The sequence below is a fragment of the Vipera ursinii genome (assembly GCF_947247035.1).
Source record: "Vipera ursinii genome assembly, chromosome: 4".
In the NCBI taxonomy this organism is placed as follows: domain Eukaryota; kingdom Metazoa; phylum Chordata; class Lepidosauria; order Squamata; family Viperidae; genus Vipera; species Vipera ursinii.
Window position 1 is genome coordinate 90,621,491 of NC_139514.1, and position 27,507 is coordinate 90,648,997.

At 37.1% G+C, this 27,507-nt stretch overlaps 2 protein-coding genes across 6 annotated transcripts in view; both read right to left on the reverse strand.

Annotated features, from left to right (window-relative positions):
• The window catches only part of TFDP1 (transcription factor Dp-1), a 46,946-nt gene extending 46,356 nt beyond the window's left edge, over positions 1-590 (reverse strand). Inside the window, exon 1 of one of the 2 annotated variants that reach the window (XM_083363134.1) lies at positions 507-590. The gene's annotated coding sequence lies outside the window, so the exon portion shown is untranslated. The other variant, XM_083363133.1, reaches the window with a different exon arrangement.
• Positions 591-3,140: 2,550 nt separating this feature from the next.
• TMCO3 (transmembrane and coiled-coil domains 3) overlaps positions 3,141-27,507 on the reverse strand; it is a 28,154-nt gene continuing 3,787 nt past the window's right edge. For 3 of the 4 annotated variants that reach the window (XM_083363118.1, XM_083363119.1, XM_083363117.1), the window contains 12 exons: positions 25,769-26,633; positions 24,923-25,102; positions 23,920-24,111; positions 21,811-21,939; positions 20,327-20,419; positions 18,689-18,875; positions 16,401-16,518; positions 10,217-10,412; positions 8,092-8,242; positions 7,305-7,384; positions 5,839-5,988; positions 3,141-3,932 (listed from right to left, as the gene is read on the reverse strand). In XM_083363118.1, the coding sequence (XP_083219244.1) occupies positions 3,819-3,932; positions 5,839-5,988; positions 7,305-7,384; positions 8,092-8,242; positions 10,217-10,412; positions 16,401-16,518; positions 18,689-18,875; positions 20,327-20,419; positions 21,811-21,939; positions 23,920-24,111; positions 24,923-25,102; positions 25,769-26,350 (2,172 nt within the window). In that variant the 5' untranslated portion in view covers positions 26,351-26,633 and the 3' untranslated portion in view covers positions 3,141-3,818. Of the gene's footprint in view, positions 3,933-5,838; positions 5,989-7,304; positions 7,385-8,091; positions 8,243-10,216; positions 10,413-16,400; positions 16,519-18,688; positions 18,876-20,326; positions 20,420-21,810; positions 21,940-23,919; positions 24,112-24,922; positions 25,103-25,768; positions 27,048-27,507 lie in introns of those variants that run through there. The other variant, XM_083363120.1, reaches the window with a different exon arrangement.

Consider the following 27,507-nt stretch of genomic DNA (forward strand, 5'->3'; position numbering starts at 1 on the left):
AGCGAAAGGTGGACGGCCCGACCCGCTTTAGCACGAAAGTCGCAAGTCCCTCCAAGTCTAAACTGTCTGCAGCCCTTGAGGGTGCAGCTTCTTCTGCACGTTGGCTGGGAGCGAGGGTCCGCGGTGGCTGCTGCACGCCAAATCCGCGTGCAAGGATTGAGGGGAAAAAACCCTGAAGGCGCCTCGTTAGGCGGCGGGGAGCTGCTTTCCGGAAAGCATAAAACAGAATAATGCGGCGGCAGAGCTGGCCCTCGCCTCTCTCCGAAGCTCTATCAACCCCTGCCTGTCAAGCCGCGCTCTCCTTCCTGTCCCCGAGGGTCCGGCGGGCAGTCGTCCTAGACTCGCCGGAGCTGCCCCTCACACCTGTTCACGCTTCCTTGCACAGAAGGCGGCCGAGAACGATCGAGGAGCGCCGCTGGCCCCCGCTTTCTCTCCCGCCGCGATCCCAACAAGGAGGATTTTCTTGGCGGTTGGCAGGAAGAAGGGAGGAAAAAATTGAAACTTACACTTTCGTGCGTCCCTCCGGAGTGACGCTACGCGCTGGAGCTGACGTCACGGAGGGAAACGTGCCCCACATAGACAAACGCGAGGAGCTCGTTACGCCCTCCCCCCCCCCCCGTCTCCTCACGCCGGACGTTTGTTTAGCCAAGCCTACGGGGCGGCGCAAAGAAAACCGCGCGCATGCGTCAGGTTTTCGCGCCTTCGGGATTCCAACACGCCTTTTTTTTTTTTTTGCTCCCGGAGACCAAATGTGCTACCGCAGGGGTCGGCAACCTCGGCTCTTTTATGACTCGTGGACTTCAACTCCCAGAATTCCTGAGCCAGCATAGCTGGCTCAGGAATTCTGGGAGTTGAAGTCCACGAGTCATAAAAGAGCCGAGGTTGCCGACCCCTGCGCTAGCGGTTGCTGTCGGCTTCGGAATCCGCCAGCTGCCCCCACCCCCGTTGAGAGCCCCGCCCTCGCGAAATGCAAGGCTCAGTCGGGAGAAGGGCTGCCCCGCCCACTGGAGGGGGGCATGAATAATCCCCCGCCTGCCCTCTTTCCTTCCATAGACAGGAGCGGAGCAGCTTTAAGCCATTGCAAAAGTAGGTTATTGGTGGCGTCTTGAAATTCTCATGTGTTCAAGGGCCAAGAAGGATATGTCGAAGTCCATTCGAACAGGCTTATTGTATTGAATGGTTGCGATACTGGCACACCGGATTATAGCGAGATGGAAGAGGTGGGCTTGTTAAGAAATGCATTGTCGGTCATTTTCCAGAAGCAGCCTATCATTAATAATCTTTGTGGATGAGCTGATTCCAAAGTAGGAAGCCGCAGAAAGCCATTTAGGGGAGAGAGAGAGAGGATATTAATTCAGGAGGGAGACCATATGGATACCGGAGATGGAAGTCCAAGGATTCGACTTTACTATTTTGGGGGCTTTCCCTGCACATTTAAAATTTTCCCTGCTTATATATTACATTTATTTATTTGTACATTCAATATGTTATAGTCGCTCATCTTTAAATGGGGATTAGAAGAATGGGCTTTTGGTGGAGCAGTGGGCTAATGCCTCCTTAAGTAACACCAGCTGCCTGCAATTAGTGCAGGTTCGCATCCCACCAGGCTCAAGGTTGACTCAGCCTTCCATCCTTCCGAGGTAGGTAAAATGAGGACCCAGATTGTTGGGGGCAATTAAGCTGACTTTGTAATAATGCCGCTTGGGGGTGTGTGTGAAAGCCCTAACAAGCAGGCATATACATAGAATGAAGGCTACTGCTAAGCTTGTAAGCCGCCCTGAGTCTTCGGAGAAGGGCGGGATATAAATGGAATTAAAATAAAAATAAAATAAATAAAACATACTGCCTCTTAAAATGTCCTTATCTATTTGCACAATCGGCTTCAGCACATTTCTGTAAGGAACAGGATTTAGTAAAAGGTAGTTCAACCAAAGGAAGGTTGATGCCACAGCTTTAATTTGTTCCTGCCTTATCAACCCATATTATTGTAAAGGCAGTTTTCTTGCACTATTTGACTCTGAGGATATTGAGAATGTTACATACTTTTAAAACATACATTTGCATACATACGGTGGCTCAGTGGGTTAGGACGCTGAGCTTGTCGATCGGAAGGTCAGCAGTTTGGCGGGTCGAATCCCGAGTGCCGCGTAACAGAGTGAGCGCCTGTTACTCGCCCCAGCTTCTGCCAACCTAGCAGTTCGAAAGCACGTCAAAATGCAAGTAGAAAAATAGGGACCACTACGGTGGGAAGGTAACAGCGTTCCGTGCGCCTTTGGCGTCTAGTCATGCCGGCCACATGACCACGGATACGTCCTCGGACAAGCGCTGGCTCTTCGGCTTTGAAACGGAGATGAGCACCGGCCCCTAGAGTCGGAAACGACTAGCACGCATGTGCGGGGGAACCTTTACCTTTACCTTTTGCCCAAAATCAGAAAAGCATACAAAAATATTAATATTTAAAATAGAAAAGTATTTGACTCAGTATATACCTGTGCGCATATCTGCTACTGATTTCTTGAATAGAAATATTACAACACAAATGTTCTGTCCACGTTTTAAGTTGGAGAAAAGGTAGCACAGGTAGTTTAGTGGCTGTTCACTGTTACGATGGTGATGAAAAAAATTAACTATAACCAACCCTTGCATTTACAAGCCTGGAAAGCTCAATAAAATCATAAACGCATTTTCATTTAGCAACCACTTTGCTTAATGACTGAGTTGCCAGTCCGGATTGTGTTTGCTAAACAAGAACTACCTGTATTCTTTAGGTTTTTCACTTCCAATGTTATGTCCAGAAATAATATTTCAGTTTGCAACTTTTACAGATACCTTCTGTAACTTTAGAAAGTAATATTTAATCTATATTTTGGCCGGCATGACTAGCACGGAACGCTGTTACCTTCCCACTGTAGTGGTCCCTGTTTTTCTACTTGCATTTTTACGTGCTTTCGAACTGCTAGGTTGGCAGAAGCTGGGACGAGTAACAGGCGCTCACTCTGCTACGCAGCACTCGGGATTCGACCCACCAAACTGCCGACCTTCCGATCGACAAGTTCAGCGTCCTAACCCACTGAGCCACCGCGTCCCTTTTGCATATACTATGGAGCAATATAATTTAAGGATTTTTTTCATTTTAAAAAGCGTAGTAATTAATCATTTATTTATACTCAAAGGCCAGTTCAACATGACAACATATTCTAATTCAGCTATATATCCAATAAATAGAACTACAAAATTAAATATCCCCCAAGAACACTTTTAATTAACAGTTATCATTAGTATAAAAAGACGTTGGTAGTCATACTAGAAGTTATTCTGATCACTATTAACCATGTTTCAGACCATAAATCATTATAATAAATTATTATATGTAATTATTTTTAAAAATAATGCAGTGAGATATTCTTAGGAATATAATTTACAGTTCTCAGAGCAGTTTTAAATCCTGTATTTGAATGAAAAACTTATATTGCTTTGGGGAAAAAACTTTTGTGACCAATGTTTCAATAGATACTAATTGGGTGGTTGTCTTATAACAGTACCACAGGCACTATAAATGTTCATTTGCTGCATGGACTGGAAAATAATCCTGTAAAAGGCACATTAATTATTGGATTCATAGATTTTTTTTAAAAAAATCAAATTTTGGAAAAATCTAACATATATTCAGTATTCTAAAAATCAAAATGTATTATGAAAAATGTTACATTTCTGTTTCATGAACTGAAACCAGTATAAGGCTTGTAGTAAGCTAAATGACATATGAAATGTATTATCTAAAGAGGCTTCCTTCTCTGAAGCACGTGAACTAAAGGTTTTCAGGCATACAATCGTCTTTCAGATCTTGGTACACATTTCATAATTGCAGCTCTCCACAGTGCTGGTGCAAGCAGTAAACTTAGAGTAGTCACACTCAGTATAAGGAGGTAGACCTAGAAATTGGAAAATAAAATGTTATCTATATTTTTATTTACATTTTAAATCAGGAGCACATTATAAGTGCTTAAAACTTAACTGTTAAAAATAACATAATTGTGCTATACCTGGACAACCTGCTCAGCTTGAATACTTAATGACTTGGCAATGACCTAATCAACCCAAGATAGAAGAAGTCAGCATGCAATTTTCTATATTTCTTTATTTGAATGGCTTTCTGGGGAAGCAATAGAAAATGACTGGAGCAGAATGAAAAGCCAGCAAAGGGACAAGGAAGAGAATTTAGGATTACCCACACATGCTCCCCATGAGATTGTAATACAGTGGAGGGTTTAGAGACATCATGCCCAACCCCATAGTTCAGATTCTTTATGGACACTAACAATTATAAATTAAAGAAGAGACCCATTGATACACAATGGAACAAAATATTTAATGGGCTTTTGTTGATTAGGGTTGAATAAGGGGGCTTTAAGAATTTGTTTATTGATAAAAGCTGAGATAGGAAGAAGACATCTTTTGTTATAGTATCAGAGAAGGTGATAAGTTATTAAAATTGTACTTGTCTTGATGAAGGGAGAACCATTTCTTTATTTCTTTTTTCTATATATTTTTTCCTTTGGCCTTCTTGTACTTTTTAATTTTTCTTTTTAAAAAAGTTAGTGTGTATTTTTTAATCTTTGTAAATTCGAATTAAAATTATATAAAAATTGAATGGACTGATCTGTGTCCCATTCCTTTCCTAGCTTCCTCATAATTTCATTCATTCATTCTGTTTCTATGGCCGCCCATCTCCGTCAATGACTCTGGAAAGCTTGATTACAAACACAATCCTAATCTGCCATTAGCCCAATACTATTCTCTGTTCTTATTCAAAGACTCCAGCTCTGTCTCTGCTACTTCAGTATTAGCCTTCAGGATGTATTCATGTCATTAAATTTTCCAGTTTCCTCATAGACTTCAGATCATTAAAATGTCAGCAATCCTATCTTACCATGGTTTTAAGGTGTTAAGTTTCCAAAATCAGATAGTTTAAAGAGTTGCTGATGCTGTCATGAAAACAGCTAAGGAACAGCATTTAACCTCCCGGCCCCCACAAATCTACTAATCTGTTCTAGGCAGTGTAATGCCCAAATACTGTTATGTTATGCTACTTAAGATATTAAAGATGATGTCACTATTCGAGCAAAAAATAAAGACAATGAAAAATAAGCTATATTAAGAAATGACACATGATATTTGCTCTTCTTGGCTCATGCCAGTGGAAAATGCCGGGGCAACTTTCACTTAATCTTCCTGAATATCTTGCAACCTCTGGAACAATGTCAGTAAGGTAGTCCTTAACGTATGACCAAAATTGAGCCCCAAATTTCTGCTGCTAAGAGACATTTGTTGCCACAGTTGTTAAGTGAATCTGGCTTCCCCACTGACTGCTTGTCACAAAAGGGGATTACATGTCCCCAGGACACTAATCATCATAAATCTGAACTAGCTGCCTAGCATCTGAATTCTGATCACATAACCATGGAGATGCTACAATGATCCTAAGTGTGAAAACCGGTCATAAGTCACTTTTTTCAGTACCATTGTAACTTTAAACAGTCACTAAATGAATGGTTGCAAGTCGAGTATCTGTAGAGGTCCAGAGGAATGTGATGGGAAGATAAAAATCACTTAATTGAAAATAGCATTTTTGATAGATTTTTCCCATTTTTTTGCATCCAGTCTTATGGAAGATATTTTTAGATGGAAAATTAGTTTGAAGGAAAAGGATTAATCAAATGTCCTTGTCCTTTGTTACTGTTCCATGAAAATAAAGTGACAGAAGAAACTATATAATATCTAGTCTAGCATTTTATTACATCCTCCAAAATATAAAAGAAACTATCAATCATAGCTCACCTCTCGAGAAATTATTCCAGCTCTGCGTGCTCTGCTTCCCAGGACAAAGGAAAACTCACTGACTTGAGCCAAGCCTGCTGATACAATCCATTTGATATACTGGCTGTTCTTTGGAAGAATCATGGAAAGGACAAGTACTGCCAGGAAAAACTTAAGAGAAAGACTGTTTTTAGAAAAAACAGTGGAACAAACAAGCTTATCTTTTTAAAAAAAATCAATGGAATTCAATGGACTATTTTAAAAAGTCAAAATCAAGAAATCATCAATGAACTATATTGATATGAAGAGTTCAGTGATAGAACTTAATTCAAGTAATTCCAGAGCCATCTAGAGAGGGTTAAAAAAGTCATAACTGCATGACCCAAGTTGCACATCTTTTTTACACGTTTTGACACATTTCACGTATTGACACATATTAAAAGGGCTACTATTGTCACTTATAGAGTCAGTATGTACAGCAGTCTCCTATCTCCAAATATCTCCATTAAAAAAAAAAAGAACAGCCTTGAACAAAGTTCTGGAATGTAATACATGGAATGGGATGGTAAAAAACGAATTAAAATCAGGCAGACATAGCCTCTTGAAGTTTAGCTTCCACAAGTCAAGTTTTCCTATTTACATCTCAGTCTGCTGGGCCATTTTGTTTTGAATGCTATCTGCAAAAATGTTTGGATGGAAGCATTCGTTACCGGCTTCAAGGGACATGGGATTTAAGCTGTAAATTTAAAGCTAAAAAAAAAAAGCAAGAAATAGTCAAATACTTGTATACCCTTGACCGAAGATCGGTACACTCCTATCTGGGATGGTCGTCCTCTTCCACCGAGCGCACAGCTTCGGGAGGGACGCACATGGAGCGGTGAGAGAGGAAGGGGACACCCGCCTAGCCAGCCAGATCAGCCGAATCAACCCTGGCGATCAATGGGGTGACAGATGTCGCAGCCAGATCGCCCTCACATCCTAGTCAAATACTCAACAGCCAATTTGCTCTCAATTATCTCATACTTTGATTGTATTGAGACATGCTAGAGAAATGAACAAAACTGCACTGATTATAATTCTCTATAATGTATTATATATAATTATAATATATAATTATATAATATATACATTTATAAATATCTCTATCTAACATTTAGCTGACACAAGACATTCATCATCTACCAACCGAGGTAAAACACAACCCTGGACTGGTGAATATGGAAAAAAACATTAATGGTGCCCACAACTGATACTTTAATAACATCAAATTATTAAAATAGCATTAGTGAAAAACAGTATATATTAAATTATTTGTGACTCCAGTCCTCTTGAAAAGACCCACAAGAGAAGTGTATATACTAGTAAGTTTGGCTGTTCTTGCCAGCTGTCTACTATGCATAACAGCTGTGGCACACATGGGGACAGGGGTAATCATACATATTATAAATCTCCATTAACAACTAGTCCTATTAGGAAAATATTAATACCTTCATTATCACCACTGAAAGTGTAAGAAACAGCAGGACTGTGAGTTCATATATTACAAATGTGGGAAATACATGAAGACCTGCAAAAGAAAAAAGAAAAAGGAATACTTCCCATTACTTTTCCTGAAAGTTTTATCAGGCTTTTTTTTTTCCATGTATGAAATGGAAAAATAAGGTGATCTTCATTTCCAAAATTTTGAAAGACAATATATCAAATCAAAGCGGTCATCAATATTTGTATAGAGGTCTGAAGTGTAGTATGTGGAAGAAATATTTTCTGAGTAGTCCTTGGGGAGCATGTTATTGTTTCTCTATTTTATTACTGATTTTTTTTGCTTCAGCTTCTTTTTTTGACAAAATTACCCTAACTAACTGATAATCGCATTTCTGAATGCCTGCTTTTAAGTAATTTTCTAAGGTTTAATACTGTTTAATAATTGCTTAAAATATAATTTAGAAAATATCAGTAAGATGTGAACATGGTTCCAATAAATGGCTAAAATGCAGGAAAGACCACAGATGTAGTAATGGCAAGTACCATTTATCCTCTAAGTCTATTGTTTACATTAAAAAAACTTGTTTCCAAAAAAGTTGGAAACTGAATATTGCAATAAGTAATCCATATACTTTATCAGTTTCTCTCATTCTCTCATCCACATTTCTAATTCTAGAAGAGCATCACAACTTTGCCTAGATTAGAAACCTTGTATTATGTTCTTCATGCTTATAAATAATCAAATTTGTTAAATTTTATATGTCATTTATATATGATTCTGTAATAAATTACCTATAGATGCAAAGAATATGATAGCAAGAAAGTCACGTATTGGTTCAATACAGGATATAACCTCCTCAGTAACCATGTGACCCTGAGAAGAAATAAGTGCTCCTGCCAGGAAACATCCCAATTCCATTGAAACATCCAATAACTCTGTGAGCTGTTAGGAAGATGGAAATACATAAGATTAAACTGAATGTTAATTTATCTTCACAGAGATAATGTACATTTAATGTACACTTTCATATAAGATTATATAATTAAGATTACAATAAAAATGTTCCACATAACCCAATAGATGACTACATTCTACATACAATTACATGATTATAAATTTATAGGAACTTAAACTTCAACACATGACAATGAGTTATGCAAAAACTTATGGACTCAGAGACTTAACCTCCATTTTAAGTTCAAAAGGGTGTAATATCTATTTTTAAAGTTATAAATCAGATAGGTATTTTCTGCAAAGAGCATATAGATATAATATCCTTTTCTGGGCACGTTTCCTCTTCAACTGCTATTCAGTGTTTACTGTCTCTGATCCTGAATGAGATATGTAGCCATTGTGATTACAACTGCCTCATTTCCCATATACTACATTATCATTGATTCTTAGCCCCTATAATTTGCTGTTTCTGCAAGCCCATCTCTTAATAGCCAACTGTGAAATCAAAAGAAATGAGGGGGAAGACATCTTGTACATACATGGGTTTCAATTTCATTACTCTAAATAAATATTGCAACTTTCGCCAGGTTCGTCTGGTGCGCCAGTTGCGTCAGTTGCGCCCCTATCTGGACCGAGATGCCCTACGTACGGTCACTCATGCACTCGTTACCTCTCGGATAGATTACTGCAATGCTCTCTACATGGGGCTGCCCTTGACCACCCGGAGGCTTCAGCTGGTGCAGAATGCGGCCACGCGGGTAGTGATGGGAGCATCCCGATACTCCCATATTACACCCCTCCTGTGTGAGCTGCATTGGCTACCAGTTGTCTTCCGGGCGAGATTTAAGGTGCTGGTACTTACCTTTAAAGCCCTACATGGCTTAGGCCCGGGATATTTGCAGGACCGTCTGCTACCGGGGACGACTTCCCATCGCCCAGTGCGCTCACACAAAGAGGGCCTCCTCAGGGTGCCGTCGGCCAGATAATGTCGGCTGGCGACCCCCAGGGGGAGGGCCTTCTCTGTGGGAGCACCAGCCCTTTGGAACCAACTCCCCCTTGAGCTTCGGATGGCCCCGGACCTCCGGTCCTTTCGCCGCAACCTCAAAACTTTTTTCTTCCATCAGGCTGACCTGGATTGATGATGGGGTTTTTAAATATGTTTTAATTTTCAACTGTGTAGTCAATTTATTTTGGGGCTGTTATTTAATTCTTTTTTTAATTTTTGTATTGTTTTTTATTGTTAGCCACCCTGAGTCCTTCGGGAGATAGGGCGGCATATAAGTCCCAAAAATAAATAAATAAATAAATAAATAAATAAATATATAAATAAATAAATAAATAAATAAACTTTGCTTGCTAGATGTCATTCCTCACTGAAGTGTACAGATGTCATCTGGAATTATTTTGATATAAACGTAAAACATTAGGACATAAATATCAAACTTGCTGAATGCCAAGCAAGTTATATAAGTGGACATGCCAATGGTATGATTACAGATTTGACCATTCTATATAAATGTTAAAGAGTGGGCATACATTTTGGGGGGAATGGGTGGTAAAATACTCAGCAAATTAATAAATAATTGAAGTCAAGGTGTCCTAGCCCAGTTTAACTCCTGCAGCTTCTTTTCTGGTGATTTCCCATCTAAATTCTAGCCAGGTTGAACCCTGCCTAGCTTTTCAAGATCAGCAAGGTATTAATAACTTGGGCCACTGATTATCATACCCAATTTGTAAGAATTCACATTTATTTATAAATATGCAATATGCAATACAATGCATTAATATAATCAAACTGGGAATTATTAGATGCCAGATGTTTGTCAACAGTTTTCATCCTCCTGTAGATTTAGCGTCTATGACTGAAAGCTGTATTTTCATCTACAGTTATTGTAAGTTTTCAAATATAATAAATTACTATATAAGAAGTACATCAAAAATATAAATATTTGTAAAAATTACCATTAACATAAGAAACATAAAAGCAGATATCCCTAGAACTAGAATTTCTTTGTTTCCTTTGCTTTCTATATGCAACTTGCGGTAGTAGGGTCCTATCAGGTAAGTCTTCAAAATAAGACATATAAGCAGTACAGCAGCCAGGGAGAAGAGGATTTGTCCAATCAGCATCAATATTCTTAGTATTTCTTTGATGATGCTAGAAAAAGAAAAAAAGCCAGTATCAATGTCATGATTCTAAATTGTTCAATTTATTATATTACAAATGTGGTATCAAATATATATGTATATTATCATTTTACTCTAAAAGAAAAACCTTGATTTCAGAGGAGTGTTTAAGATGTAACTGATTTTGTACTTTTATCAAAGAATATTACTGAGTTGGATTTGACATTTAATAATAATACAGATAATCCTCAGCCTACGACCACAACTGAGCTCCAAATTTATGTTAAGTGAGACATCTGTTAAGTGATTTTTGCCCCATTTTACAACCTTTCTTGCCACTGTTGTTAAGTGAACCACTGCAATTGTTAAGTTAGTAATATGGCTGTTGAGTGAATCTGGCTTCCCCCATTGATCTGGGGTGTGAAAAAGTCACAAAAGCTGATCACATGACCCCAGGCAAACTGCAACTATCATAAATATGAGTCAGTTGATAAGCGTCTGAATTTTGATCATGTGACCATGAGGATGCTGCAATGGTGAAAAATGGTCATAAGTCACTTTTTTCAGCACTGTTGTAACTTTGAATGGTCACTAAATGAACTGTTGTACATCGAATATAAATAAAAATATATAAAAACTATTCCTATCTCCAGGAATAACTTGTAGCTTTTCCAGAGACAGTCCTGTAATCTTGAAACTTGCATCTATCTCAAATATAGCCTTCCCTTTCTACTTCTTTTTACCTTGACAAATAAATAATTCACCCTACCCCAAGGAAATACTAAATATTTCCTAACTATATGCCACAGTATTCTATCCTGGATCCTGTGCTGTTTTTCACTTTCATGAATGACTAGGATGTAGGATGTAGGACAATAACAAAAAATTCAGATGACACAAATCTCAGAGGGGTACCTAATGCTTTAGATCAGACATGTCAAACACAAGGCCTGGGGGCCGGATCTGGCCCGCGAAGTGGTTTCATGTGGCCCGCGAAGCCATCCTGGAAACAGTGAGGGAACGGCCCCCACTGCCTTGGCCCAGAAACCCTCAGATCTGTCCCACTCCTACCCAGGCCCCCATAGGCACCCTTGATGCGAATGATGTAGAGCTGGCCATGCCCACCCAGTACGCCATACACACTCTAGCCACGCCCACCCAGTAGGCCACGCCCACCATGGCCATACCCACCCGGCCCCCTGAGGGCAACTGCAATGCTGATGCGGCCCTCAATGAAATTGAGTTTGACACCCCTGCTTTAGATGAAAACAAAATCAAAAAATATCTTGACATATTTGAGCAATGAACTGAAATCAACTGGATGGAATTTAACAGGGAGAAATGTAAAGTTCTGCATTTGTGTGAGAAAAATATGTTAAGGTACAGGTATAGGATTGGGAATTTCTACCTTGGCAATAATACATGTACAAAAGATCCAGGTCTCCTTACGAACACAAACTAGAGAGATGCAGTGGTTAAAAAGCAAATACTAACTTGGGATTCATTAACAGGAGCACAAACTTGATTAGTCAAGAGACCATTGCTTTATTTATCTATCCATCAATCACATTAATATGGCTATCTGTTTCACAAAATGTGGCTGTTTGTGGCATACAATAAAACCATAAAGTAACAATATTAAAACACTCTACCATTAAAAACACTGATACTATTTAAAAAGGCTAAGCAAAAGCATTGTATATTATGAACCGTGAAGCCACTTTAGGATCACCATTCCCTTGAGATCCCCAGGGCTGATGAAACAGTTGAAGGATTTCCAGAAGGATGGCAGAAGGGGCCAATCTCACCTGTGGGCGGGGGAGGTGTATAAGGGTGAATGCCACAACAGAAAAGACCCAACTCATGGGTCTTGCCAGATATAACTTCTTAGTGGATGAGATCTACAACATACCTCTTCTCTTGGATGTAATGGGATGGAGAGATGTAATTGGCAAGAGGCGGTACCTCAAATAATCTGGCCCATGCCATGAAGAGTTTTAAAAGTCAAAATCAGCATCTTGAATTGGACCTGGAAGCAAACTGGCAAAGTGAGCTTACAGAGTAGGTGTGTAATGTGCGCCTTCTAGGGGAACACATAACTGCCCACACCATCACATTCTGCATCAGCTGAGCTTCTGGATACTCTTCAAGGTTGACCCATGTACAGCATATCACAACAATCCACTCAGAAGGTAATCAGGGCATGAGTGACTGAGCAATCTTCTGATCCAGGAATGGGTGCAACTGGCATACAACTCAAAGCTGTGCAAACTAGTCTGATCTTTGCTGTTACTGAAATATCCTCATTTTTTTTAAGTTAGCCATCCTCTTTAGAGAAAAGGCAGTCTCCTTTTTACTTTGCCACGCGATCCCTTCTTTATTGTTTTTTGAGGCCAGGAAAACAAAAGTACTGCTTCCATTTTTTTGAAGTCCTTAATAAATTAACTAAGCACATAGAGTGACATTATATCTGTTTAATATTTAACACTAAGTCAGATTTTTCATTTTCATTATAAGCTCCTCTCAGCTTCAGTTAATAAAATGGTACTGCCTGTATCTCCCTACTTGTTAGTATTTTGCCCTTCTAATTTGTTTTTAATTCCATTTATTCCCTTCCTGTCATTGTATTCACTGAATAAGATAACAATATAGAGATAATATGCATTTTTATTTATTTATTTATTTAATACTATTTCTATACCGCCCTTCTCCTGAAGGACTCAGGGCGGTGAACAGGGCAAGAATAAAAATACAAATTACAAAAGTTAAAACAAGATTAAATAAATGCCCACATACTAAAATACATCATTAAAACCTAATAAAAAACAGTAGCAAACCTCCCCCCCAATCCCCTCATCAGGCCAGGCCAGCTTGTTCAAAAAAGTATGTTTTTAGCTCGCGGCGAAAGGAGCGAAGGTTGGGCGCCGTCCGGAGCTCAACCGGTAGCTGGTTCCATAGCTCCGGGGCGCCCACAGAAAAGGATCTCCCCCTGGGGGCCACCAATCGACATTCTCTGACCGGTGGCACCCTGAGGAGACCCTCTCTGTGGGAACGCACAGGGCGGAGGGAAGTCGATGCCGGCAGCAGGTGTTCCCTCAGGTACTCCGGACCCCTGCCATGTAGGGCTTTGAATACCATTACTAGTACCTTGAATCTCACCCGGAAGGCAACTGGTAACCAATGCAGCTCACGGAGCAGAGGTGTAACGTGGGAGTATCGGGAGACTCCCAACACAACTCTCGCGGCTGCATTCTGTACCAGTTGGAGCTTCCGGGTGGTCCTCAAGGGCAGCCCCATGTAGAGAGCGTTGCAGTAGTCTAGTCGAAAGTTCACGAGCGCATGAGTGACCGTGCATAGATCATCCCGGCTTAGATAGGGCCGCAACTGGCGCACCAGGCGAACCTGGGCGAACCTTCTCTATTCTGTTGTTTTTCAGTTTTTGTTTTTCAGTTTCAAATTTTACTGTAGCTGTCTCTTCTCAACTGCAATTCTCAAAAGTTCATTTTAGCAGGATTTATTAAGATGGTTGAGATTACAAGAATTCTAGCAACTGAACTATTTCCAATTGAGAACAAATACATCTTTATGAACACTAGCGGACAGACTTTTTTATTCTGTTCCTGACAGCAACCTAATGAGGCAGCCTTCTTCGCAGAAAATGGGAAATTTACAGCTGCTTATTTACATAATGGTCTCTTGAATTTCTCAATCTGGAAATCAACGTTAGGTGTTCTGACATACCTGTTAGGCTCACACATTCTATCCATTACACAACAAAACCTTACTGTAATCAACAAAGCAAAAGTAATCCTCTCTCATTTTCCAACTTATTTTAGCTGATTTTTTGACTTTTTGAAACTAGCCTGATTACATCACTGTATGTCCTGTTAAATCATATCTTGGTAGTATACCTACTCGCTTTAAATTTCTAAGTTTAACCATTACATGTGACACCAGCATAAGCATGATCTGTTTCACAGTCTATATCTATTGTAGCCTATTGGATCACACTACTTACTTTCCCCCCCCCCCCATTATTTCATCCACTTGATTCCAGTGTTATCCATCTGGTAATGTCCAAGTATAGTGTATGCCTTCATGTTGCTCAAAGGAGGTATAGACCATAAATATTATTATATAAACAAATCCATTACACTACCTTCTGCACTACTATGTTTAATAATCCAAATATTTCTGTAATTGAGGCTCCTCCATTTCTCTAACTTTTGCTTTCCTATCACCCATTAGCATTTGCCATATAATTCCTTTGTATCTTCGTCCATTGTCCATATGCTAAGTTATATACCAAAACAACATTGATAGTTATTAAATATCAACTAATTCATTAATGGTGTTGCTTGGGTTATCATTAGTGTCATTTCCATTCCATTAGTTTTACAGTCTCTAGACACGAATAATATGAAATCATCTGAGAAAGTAGCCTTTTGCTATCCAGGTGACTTTACATATTCCTAAAATACAGTATATAATTTACTATGCTTCATTTCCACTTTGACAATTTCTGTTTTGCTTTGGTTCATATGGTTCTTCTCACTTACTGATACACATGCAGTGATTGTTCGAAGTTGTGAACAATAAAAGAAATTTATAACTGGTCCTTGAAGTTCCAGCTGTGACAGTGCCCCCAAGATCACCTTTTTGGGTACTTGGCAACCAGCTTGCATTTAGAAAGACTGTATCATTCCATGGTTCCTATGATCGCCATTTGTGACCTACCCATCTTCACTTTTGCTTTCCACAAGCAAAATCAATGAGGAAGCCAGCAGGGCAGATTGGGCCTCCCTGTGGGTGCATACATGCACTCTGCACCCTTCCTGGATCTCCTGTGCTCACATGCATGCACCTGAATCCTTCTTTCTTGAGCCTCCCTGCAATTGCTCACATGTGATCTATGCTGAGCCTTCCAGGGCGATTCCCCCCCACCATAGCACCCCAACATTTCTTACCTGGGACTCCCACTTAATGATGTGACAACCAGGACTGCCTGGATCACCATTGTTAATCAATGCAGTCATGTGATATCATGCTTTATGATCATACACCTTAGCAAAGACAATCCCAGTCCCAACTGCAATCATAACTCAAGGACTACTCGTACATTAAAGCCTGTCTTCCAGACATTTATGATCTGTTTCTTTTTCTTTTTATAACAGAATAACAGAGTTGGAAGGGACTTTGGAGGTTTTCTAGTCCAACCCCCTGCACAAGCAGGAAACTCTATACCATTTCAGACAAATGGTTGTCCAATCTTTTCTTTAAAATCTCCAGTGTTGGGAATTTGAAGCATTCCAAAAGTATTGTTCATACTTTTTAAAATATAAGCCCCCAATGCCTTCAGGAATTAGGTAGCTCTGAACTGTACCAAATATTAAATATTAAAATATTTTTTAATGTTCGTCTAAAACTGTCTGAACCCTTATAAATTGAAGAACCCTTTTTTCAATACCAGCAACATAACACTAGTAACCAGACTTCACTGTAGCTGTGATCTGGCCACATCAGTGCATCTAGATCTGCTTGTAAAAGTTCATCTATTTCTTAAATCTTCAGGGGGTGTCTTGCAGCTTAGGTTTTTCATTGACTGGCATGTCAGCTTATATAAATGTTTCCACAATATCAAGTGATTTTTTTTAGCAATGCTGATTTTTTCTAGATTTGATTCAAGAATTCTTTCTCCTAGGTAAGGGGTAGGCAACCTTGGCTCTTTTATGACTTGTGGACTTAGTTTCTCTCATTTTTGCAATGCTCCATCTTCACTTTTAGTATTGATTATTCTTACTTTAATGCCTCCCCTTTTTACTTTTTTGCAAGAATTAACAGTATCATAGTTCCCCAAGACTTTGTCTCATGGGATCTGAAGATTGATAGCAAATTGATTCATAAATATGAAGCAATGTATATAAAAAAATAAATGCTACAAATATATTATCCAAGGTTTTTTTTTCCAAAATATCAAGATAAAAATGTAATGAACAAAGTAACAACTTAGCTTTATTACCTGGAATGTGTACCAAATCCAGCTTGAATAAAAGTTGGCATCACAGCTATGAATAAGCCAAGCTGTACATCCTGCATCACCAACATTGCCAGGAGAACACTGCTATAATCGATTTCACCTGTTAGGCAAGAAACATTCACTGGAATATGAAACTTAACATTTCATTAACAAGAATTGTCTACTTTCAAATTAACTGATCATGTAACTTTCAAAATTAACTGATCATATAAATGTCAGTATTTAGTATGTGTGACTTTCAGAATTCAAAAATCAATCACCTTTTATTCCCTTGCTCTCAAGGAAGCTGAGTTTTAATACTCTGTACATGTTTAAAAACTTATTTTATTTCATTTATTTAAAATGCTGATATGGGTGCCCCTTTCAGGATGCAGAAATACCATAAAAGGAGATGCCTGCTTCCATTCCTCAGATTTTGAGACCTATTTCTATTCCAATTTACATGCTGTAATCTGTTAATGCTTCCAAAAGCTATCCTAGGCTGTATATTTTTCTACAATGTATCAAAGATATTTGATAAATAATAAATAAATAAATAAATAAAGATAAAAATATGAGGGCAATTTGGAAATAAACCTCCCTTTGAGCATGTGCAAGAAATAGGCAGAGATAGTGACGCCCGTCCTATGGTGCCATGCACCGTAGTTCAGTAGGCAGTGAGGAGTGGAAGAAGGTTGTGTTGCAGTTAACTCGTCCTCTATATCAATTGAAAATGAACCCTGCCATAGAAAATCCCGCCAAAGGTGAAGATGCCAAAGGAGTACTGCTAGTGAATTTCATGAAGCGTGGTTCGACCATCAATTCAGAAGTCTATTGTGAAACGTTACAAAAACCCATCTATAACAAGCATTGGGGTATGCTGACTTCCGATGTGGTGTTGGTTCATGATATTGCTCCCCTGCACACTGCTAGACGCACCCAAGAACTTTTGAAGCAGTTCTGTTGGGATGTTTTTGATCACACACCCCCCGTATAGATTTGGCATCGAGCGACTTCTATTAAGGAATTTCAAACCTTGTAAGATGTTATGACAAGTGCCTCAACTGGAATGGCGATTACGGTATGTCAAAAAGTAATGTTGTAGTTTTCTAATGTGTATAATAAAAGTTCTGTATCTGTGTCTGTCATTGATAACCAAACAGGTTTATTTCTGAATTGCCCTCGTACATGACAAATAAGGAGTGATTCATTCTTGTCATACTTCAGTTTTGTCTTCCCTTTTCCTAAAGAAGAATAAAAACATCTCTTACTTTAATGCCACAATCTATCGTAGCAGTCAGAAGTGAACAGGCAAGAAAATAGCCCACCTGCCTCTGTAGCAATAGGTATCTTCCTCTCTGCTATCTAACTACTCTTTCATCATAAGATTTCTATGACAAGCCAAAAGCTTCATGTGTAATTATACAAATTTTACAATTCATTCTCCACCTGTAGATATTTCAATGGATAGGAGGAATCTTAAGTCTTCAGAAAGTAAACAGACAATTTCTTGACACAAATGTGAGAGACATAGAAGATAACTATAGAACCATTTCAATATAACCATTTCCAGTTTCTTCTCATGGAAAATACATAAAGTTCAACCAAATGTCTTTGAAGAAAGTGAGTATATGGACTGGACTGGACTGGACTTTTCATTATTCACCTTAATTGACTGACTCCAGCTTTCAGTACTACAGAAGAAGTGAAGAATCCTTTTTCGGTCATATCTATGACCTACAATTTAGTTTCATTACTGTATTACCGTACTTTAAATTTTTGCCATTGCCAGAGAAAAAAAATAAAGATTCACTAAATGTAAAACTATATGCATTATTATATTAATTTGAGCTTATGAAGATTATTTACATGATATATTTGCAAAATTATCAATCTTGGTACTGTTTAAAACATAATGCTTCAATTACACAAATGCTGACAATATTTAGTACAAAAGACGATCAAGAAATATGTTTACCATATAAAAGGAATATATATTACCTCATGAATTACTGATCTCAATAATTCAGAACATAGAGGTTTGGTGTCACCAAACATTAACCCAAAGTATTCTTCACATAAAGTGTGGTCAACTGATAGATTGGCTAAAAGAAATATATGTGACTGAAATAACTAAGAGCATTCATGTTCAAAACATAACATTTGAAAGTTGTCAATTAAAAGCACTTTTCTACAGCAAAAAATTTCAAAAATACTATTTACATCACTTTTTAAAAAATTGTATATGTGCCTATATTTGCATTCTAATAAAGAAGTTGCACTGGACTTACCTTCTTTATCTCCGCGAGCACTCCCTGCAAGGAATCTAGATACCAACGGTGTGCTTGATAATGATAAACAAGTAGCAATGAAAACACTCTGAGTTGCTCTGATTTGTAGCAAATGCCCCCAGAGTAAGCCAAAAGTAATCATCAGGAGTGTCATGTAGCAAGGTCCTTGCAAAGATATTTTCCATACCTTTAAAAATAATTGTAATATAGAATTGAATTTTAGCATTTTTCTAATATTATTTTCAACTGAATACTACAATTTGGTTAGAAAAAATGTGCAACTATTTAAGACGCCAAAAGTTCTTTTGAGTTTCAAAATTACTTTTGTTGCCAATGTTTGTAGATATTAAAAGTACCAAACAGCATGAAGTCCAACACCTTTTTTTCTTCATTGATACAAAGTTTGGATATCTGTATATCAGTGAAAAGTCAAAGATGTTCAAGCTATTATAAAGGTTCAAAGAAATCTATCATTGCCAAGAGAAAATAAGGCTACAATGTTAAGAAAGTTTTTCTTCTAGTCATAGCCTTAACCATAGCAGTCTATTTTGGTAATAATCAGTATTCAAACCTTCTATGTATTACTATCATCATTATAGCTTTGTCCTAAAATACTACTATATTCAGGTCCAACATTTGGATCCTGAAATTTCGGAATAATAGCAATGCTGCAATATGTGCCACATGTAAGTGCACTTAAAATACAAATGAAAAAAATGTGTTATTTTCTTAATCAGTAATATTTCTTGAAAAATCATAGCCAGCCTACAATCAAAACTTGTGAGCAGCCTCATGAGCAACCTTGATGTCTTCTAGATTTGTGGACATACTGTAACTGCCAGAATTCTTGAAAATTACCTGAGAAAGTCTGGGAACTAAAATCTACATGTCCACAGGGCACAACATCCATTAATACATACATACATACAGTACATACATACATTGCCAAATTTCCATAAAAAATCTCAGCGGTTTACAGTTGAGGAAGCTTGAGTTTAGTGATACATGAAAAGAACTTCTGCCCTTTTTCCCATAAAAAAACTCCTCCCAACATCACTTCTCACTGTGCTTCAAAAATCTGTTCTCATCTCAGCCCAAAGGGAGTTCCATTTAAATCATATCCTTGTAATATATAGAAAACATCCTTCTGTTTGCAGATTCTTTTAATTAGACCCAACCTACTTTTTACTGTCAATTTTAATTTTCTTAAACTTTCTCTTTTGCTAAGATCCTACTAATTTGACAAGGACTCTGTTTATCTGTGCCACTAGATTTCAGATTTTGACTTATATCCGTGCTTATATGACACTTTTTTTCCTTCCATTCAGAAGAATGGAAGAAACTGCCTGGACAAGTCCCTGCAATTTTCTTGGCAAGACCAAAGGAAAGCGACTGGTCCAAGGTCATCCAGCTGGCTTTATGCCTAATGCGGGACTACAACTCATGGTCTCCCAGTTTCTAGCTTGATGGCCTTAACCACTACACCAAATAGCTTCTAATAAGACAATGCAAAACAAATCCTTCATTTTGAAAACCAGGTATCAATGGACATGAGTCTAATGCTCTTCCAGATATGCTAGGTATCATATTTAATATCAATTTATAGTGATAATGTACATAGGTTTCATGGAACAATACCTTTCTTAGCCTTTCAGGAGAAAATTCCAGACCAACCAGGAACAGTGTGAAGAATACACCAAATTCTCCTAATGTCTCTACCTGCACAATTGACTGAAAAAATATTCTATTCAGTATGCTACAATCTTATTATAACAGTTGCTTAAAATATTCAATTGGACTGAATTCCTACAAAAAAAAATCTAATCATAGTAGCCATATTTGATGTACAGGTAGTTCTCAACTTACAACCACAGTTGAGCCAAATATTTCCACTGCTAAGCAAGGCAGTTTAGTGAGATGTCCCATTTTAGGATCTTTTTTGTCATAGTTTTTAAGCAAATCACTGCAGTTGTTAAATGAATCATGCAGTCGTTAAGCGAATCTGGCTTCCCCAAATTGATTTCGCTTGTTGGAAGTTAGCGGGGAAGGTCACATGGTAATCATATGACTCCAGGACAATGGAGTACATGCCAGTTACCAAGTACTCAAATTCTGATCATGTCACCCTGGGGATGCTGCAATAGTCATAAATGTGAAAACTGATCGTAAGTCACTTTTTTCAGTGCTGTTATAATTCAAGTAGTCACTAAACAAATGGTTGAAAGTCAAGCACTATATGTATTCTGTAATAAATTTTTACAAATTATATAATGGCCAAATATGCTACCTTATTTGCTAGTGCTTACTATTAACAAGACATATTTTTTAAAATGGAATGATATACTTTGGAATTAAATAGGGAAATTACATTAGATAAAACATTTTCTTAATTAAAGAGTCCTTATATGGTTACTGAAATTAGTGGTTATTTAAAAAATCCTTTTTTGGAATAAAAAAAAATAAAAATATATTCATTGCTTAAGATAATTTCCTTTTTAATTTTGGATGAATATTGGCTAATTCCTAATATTCAAATAATAAATACTTATTGTAGGTAATCCTCGATTTAAGACCAAAATTGAGCCCAAAATTTCTGTTTTTAAACAAGAGAGTTGTTAAGTGAATTCTACCCCACCTTTCTTGCCACAGCTGTTTAATGAATCATTGCACTTGTTAAGTTAGTACCATTGTTGTTAAGTGAATCTGGCTTCCCAATTGATTTGGCTTGTCAGAAGGTCGCAAAAAGTGATCACATGACCCTGGGATACTGCAACTGTCATAAATATGAGCCAATTGCCAAACTTCCAAACTTTGATCATATGACCATGGGATTGCTGCAACGGTTATAAGTTTGAAAAAATAGTCATGTTACTTTTCAGTGCCGTGGTAACTTTGAATGATCGCTAAAAAATGGTTTAAGTCGAGGACTACCTATAATCAAACATTCAGTTTCATCTCATTCAATTCTTATTCCTTGAAACATAGAAAAAGTTTATTTTCTAATATTGTCACATAGAATTGTCCATTTAAATTCCCGAGTAGCTTATTTCTTACAAATATATTTTTAAATGCATTCTGATACTTAACTTAAAAACAAATACCACCCCCAAATATACTCTTACCTTTATACTGTTTAAACCTGATGGCCCCAAAAGTACTCCACAAATAATATAGCCAAACATTGTTGGCAATCCTATTGTTGTGCATAGCCAACCACAAGGCAAAGACAGCATTCCTATTGTCACAATATCCTAATGAATAAAATAAAAATACACCACTGCTGAAAAGACCCAAGCAATCAATGCAATCCATCCTGGGGGAAAAGTAATTCACTAACAATTCATCATTGTTCATTACTGAACATATTTTAGGGTTATGTTGTTCCTGGGACTTTGAGACTTTAACCTGTGACCTGTTGGGTCATTATTTCAGAGATATATCCTTATGTAATAGAATGATCATGGGTGGATTAAAAAACAATGGGACTTCCCAATTTCCTGCCACCTTCCCTACTGACTTTCTTTGCAAGAAGCTGACAGGGAGTGTTACAAATGATAATCATGTGACTGCAGCTGACTGCAGTAACACAGCAGTGTAGCAGCAGTAAAATGGTCACAACTTTGCCAAATTTCAATCCATGCAAATCATGGGTCCTGACTTTGGACTCATTCTATAAATTAGCTCATTTGTTGTATGTTGATTCAAAAAAATGTTGGCCTATGATGTACCATTTCACCCAACTGAAAGTTACAAAAAATTAAACTGACTGGACAGTTTTATTAGATGGGGGAGAGAGAGTAAATTTTGGATGGGCTTTCCTGCAGGAAACAATGGAATTTATCTTAAATTCAATCTTTCCCAAACTTGACATTTTCTAGATAGCTGTATTTCAATTCCTAGACCTCTTCAGCCAGCAATGGTAATTAAAGAGAATTTGGGGAATTGAAATCTCCATATCTGGAAGACATGAAAATTGGAGAACATGGTTCTAAAGTAAGTATAGAAACCCCAGGATATCATTTCTTGCTATTTGTGAAACTAGCTAAAAGATTTTGAAATGAAGTGATTTGGGTCATACTTTGGTGATTTATTACAATATACTGTAAATTTAGCTCTCTACTTCACCCAGGTGGTCAGGGGACAAAATTTAACTGAAGGAATTATGTAATAATTTAAGCACTATCACGATGCCACTGGATTCATCATACAGAACAACATGGAAAATAAATTCTTTTGTTCTTTTGCATAAAAATATCTGCTTCATTTGGAGTTGGCTTTCCCAAAATGAAAAAGAAGTGCACCTAGGAAGGAGTTTAGCCAAGGACTGACATGACCTCTGAAGAAATGCTTGGTAGCTTCTGTTCTTCCTAGGCCTCTTCTGTGAATGCTGAACAAAGTGGATCTCATCTTGTGCATGTTTTAATAGGAGCGCTGACAAGATTGTCAACAAAGAATGTCACGTCACTTTCTTAGATATAGAGGAAGATTATCTACAGAAATTTCAATGAAAACTAGGACCTGTTGACCAACCTGTATCAAAGGCAACTTAAAGTGTATTTTCCTGCCTTCGAAGTAAACATATTTTTGAGGCTACAGACTAAAAATCAAACTGCTGTCTTTATTAAAATAAATATAAAATTTTGAATTTTTTGTACTTTAGTACATCAAATTATCTATCCAATGGCATCAATAATACATTTAACAGTAAAGTTGTTTCTTTTCATTATATATAATCCAAATTATTCAAATATATATTTAAATGCATCAAGTGTACCTGCTTGTTGCATCCATATCTTATTGCAAATATATTTTGATAGCTAAATCCAGATTTCTTATTAAATATGCCCCCCCAGTGAATGATCAAGCTGAGTCCAGGAGAATTATGATTATATGCAGTTATGTAATAGCAACTTACATAAATATTCCTGGACTGTCAAAGAAACAAAGATCAGAATACTTGTTTTCTATCATATCCAGCCAAAATTCAGTAGTTTATGAACTTAAGACAAATTTTATTGCTTATTTCCCATATGTTTCTCTTAAAATAACAATGCACATCAATGAAGATAGTAATGAGATGAATTCAGTAATCGAGAATTCTTGACGCACCACAAAATTTTGTCATGGTCGAATCAGTTTTCTTCTGTTGAAACTTCTATTATTGTATCATTGAAAGAGAAATGTATAGACGATAGATTTTTAATATTCTTCATCTCTTTATAGCAGCTTACCTTTATAAAATGATGGTCAGCACGTGGAATGGTTGAGTCTCTGGGCTTTGTAAGAATGTACTGATTGTTTTGTGAATCAATAAGCATACTTAAACCCAAATCATCTTCAACTTCCCTTTTTGAAATATTTCTTTTGGGATCTGCTTCATCCTCTTCTACTCTTAAAACGGCTTCAAAATTAACTCCTCTCACCTGCCAATGAAATAAAATTGTAATGTTTCATTTATTTAAGGCAAAACTCAAGTGTCATAAGACTGAGATTCCTATTTACAAATATTGCTTTATTTTCTTTCCCTGTTTTTCGTCCCACAAAGAACTGACTAAGCAGACTTTTGAGGATTCAGAGAGCCTGCTGAGAAATAAAAATACATCAGAAGACTTTTGCTGAATATGGAAGATAAACTTTTTTTAAAAAAAATCCCTTTTACCACATTGTCTTCTGAGAATTTTTTAAACAGGAAAAACAATGAAAACTATTTAAGTATGCAGACTATGCATCTATTGCTTTAGAATGCAATACTTTTCAAATATATATAAGCACAGTCACTGCAGAATTTATATTTTCAGTTTATATGCTTTATCATATATTCTAGCCTGTAACATTACCCTTGAATATCTATTTTACTGCATATATTCTCAACCTTAGGATATGTAACTGTGTTATTTATTATAGTTAACACAGAATAGTGCAGCTATGCTACTCCTCATAGTGCTGAAATATACTGCTCAAAAAAATAAAGGGAACACAAACAACACAATGTACTGTATTTAATAGTAGGATGTCTTATTTTCTGTTCCCTTTATTTTTTTTGAGCAGTACATATTTTGATTTTTTTTGGTATTCCTCCACACTTCATAATCTTTTAAAAATTACATTCCAACAAGGAATAGAATAATTGCTCTCTTTCCAGAAACTTGTTTGGGAGGGGGGGGGAATGAGAAAATAATATGTAGACAAATTATCTCATTTACAGCTAGAAAACCAGTTTCTAAATAAACTTACTGACTTGTTGTCATCAAAGGCATGTTCTCCTATTTCTTCTTCTAGCCTATCAGCTGCTTTTCTTACATCTTCAAGAATCTCATCAAGAATAGAAAGACTTTTATTTTGATGCTGCATGTTTTTCAAGGCTTCAGCTTGATGCTTCTCTGCTGCTAAAAGTTCAACATATTCTGTTTCCTCCTGTCAAAATACATTAAAAGGTGAATGGTTACTCAAAGCTCAAAATGCTTTGTCAAATTTTGACTTTAATGAAAATTTTTGACTTTTGAAAAATCTGAAGAAAGCTTTTCTGTACCTTCAGCTATTATAGTAGCATCAAACTACTTAATAAAACTGGGTGATACTTTAGATTTCTAAAATATCATTTTAAAGATGAGAAAGAGCTATCTAATTTAAAACAGAGAAAGCACACAAAAAGATATATTCTTTCTCCTGTCACAACGGTATATATTTGTACTCTGTTTTCTCCCCAAAGCAGCTCAGCTTGGATTGCATACTTTTATTGTGTTGTATATAGTTGTGGGAGATAAGACAAATAGCCTAGCAAACCATTATATTATGCTGTAGTCTAATGTGAGAAAACCACGCATATGAATATGAGGAAGATGCTTCCTTCCTTTGCCAAGCCAGAAAAGACAAAATGAAGGACGTGTTAGCTGAAGTTGAACAGAGTTCTTTCAGATAGCAGAACTAAAAGGCTTTTATAATCGTTCACTTATAAATCCTTTCTAAAAGGAAAGCAATGTTGAATGTATGCAAAACACCATCTTCAGCTTTGATTTTAGCTATTTTGTTCATGCTTCATCTTTGTAAAACATTACAGTTTGAAGGTCCCAAAGAGCTTACCTTTATTGCAGCCTCTCTCAAAGCTTCCAGCCGCTGATGACTACTTTCCTTCATGTTTACAACATCTTTGTAATCGCCTTGCAGAGCTCTTTGGAGCCCATAGATTGCTTGAAAGACTGAATTTTCGCTTTCATTTAATTCTTTTTGAAAAATTTCGAATGTGTGAACCTGAAAAGTCCTCTCTTCAAATGACAATCCCGAATCCTTTTCCACTGCTCTTATTGCACTTTTCAGTTTGTTGAGAACCACATTCTTCTGATGTAGAAGTCCAGATAATTTTCTGCAGTTTTCTATAAGCCACTGTTTCTTTTGAGTAATAGGAACTCCTCTTCCACGATGCAGCTTTATTGCATGTTTCACTATGTCTTCATGTTCGGCATGGGTTATTAATTGGCAGCAAAACAGTAAGGCCAGTACCCATAGTGAAATAAATCCAGTTACACTCATTGTCCAGTTTTTATTACAAGCTGTGGAATGCCACTTAGAAAATATGCCAAACTTTCTGTCATAAGTCTTTTGCATTTCAAATATGCATATAGTATGACCACTTAGGACAGGAAAGCCTGGAGGAACGTTGTCCATGGGGTCGCGATGGGCCGGACACAAGTTCGCAACAACAATGACCACTTAATAAAAACGTTTCTCTATAACACACAGTAGGACCTCTGAATTAAACATAAATTTAAATTTTGGCAAACAGAAGAATAAACTAGGTTAGGTTCTTCTTTGCACACATTTAAAATCCTTTGCATTACAAACACCTTCTTTCTTTGCCTGTTTTTGTTCCAGAAGTGAAGAATATCCTAATCTCTTTTCCCCTTGATATGGCTGCTTGTTCTTATGTAGATAATTGACAGTACCATTGCTGTATTTTAAAACAAAAGTAAAATGGTTATTTTTTACAATAAAATCCAAAGTTTTCTTTAACAAAGCTTTACATATTCCCAAATAACTTAATGTTCCTTACCAAAAATCTATCCTCCTATATAAGATTCCCTTCTCACTTCTTTCTGTCATTCAAACACATATCCCACAGGGCTCTCATTTCTCCTTTTCTGTTTTTCTCATATTGTTTTTCCTTCCCCCTCCCCTTTCTAATATTAAATCTTTTCCAACTATAAATGTTGTTTTGCAAACTAAGTATATGAGCTAAAACAAACAAAGAGGGTGTTGCCACTTCTGGATCAAGTCACAATGAATTTTAGCTCTAACTTTACCCACAATGCTGGCTGTTAACTGATTACACAAATGTAATATAACCTTTGATATTTAAAACAGTATTTCCCCATTCCTGATTCTTTTTTCAAATCTTATTCTGCCAGCACAATTTTATTAAGTACTCCATCATTTAGGAGTATCATAAGCACATAATACCTGTATGCATTCCCACACACATACACACACACTTCTCTTGACATTTTTTGAAAGAACAGTTTTTGAAATAAAATTAAATGAGAAGTTGTCATACTACAAAGCAGATCACCAGGCTTTAGTATCTTGTTTATTAAAATGCTTCTGAGCCCGGCAGGCTTATTGGAAAATCAAAAATGGTGAATCACTTTGTTTTGTTCAGAAGTATGCCCACCTGGCCAGATCTGTGAATAAAACATAAGTGAACTGGAATGATAATGACTACCTTTAGACTGGTGGATAGGATACAGTGGGGAGCAACCTCATCATGGGAAATGTTCACCATCATATCCATAAAGTTAGTAGGCAAGACTCACAATTCCTCATGA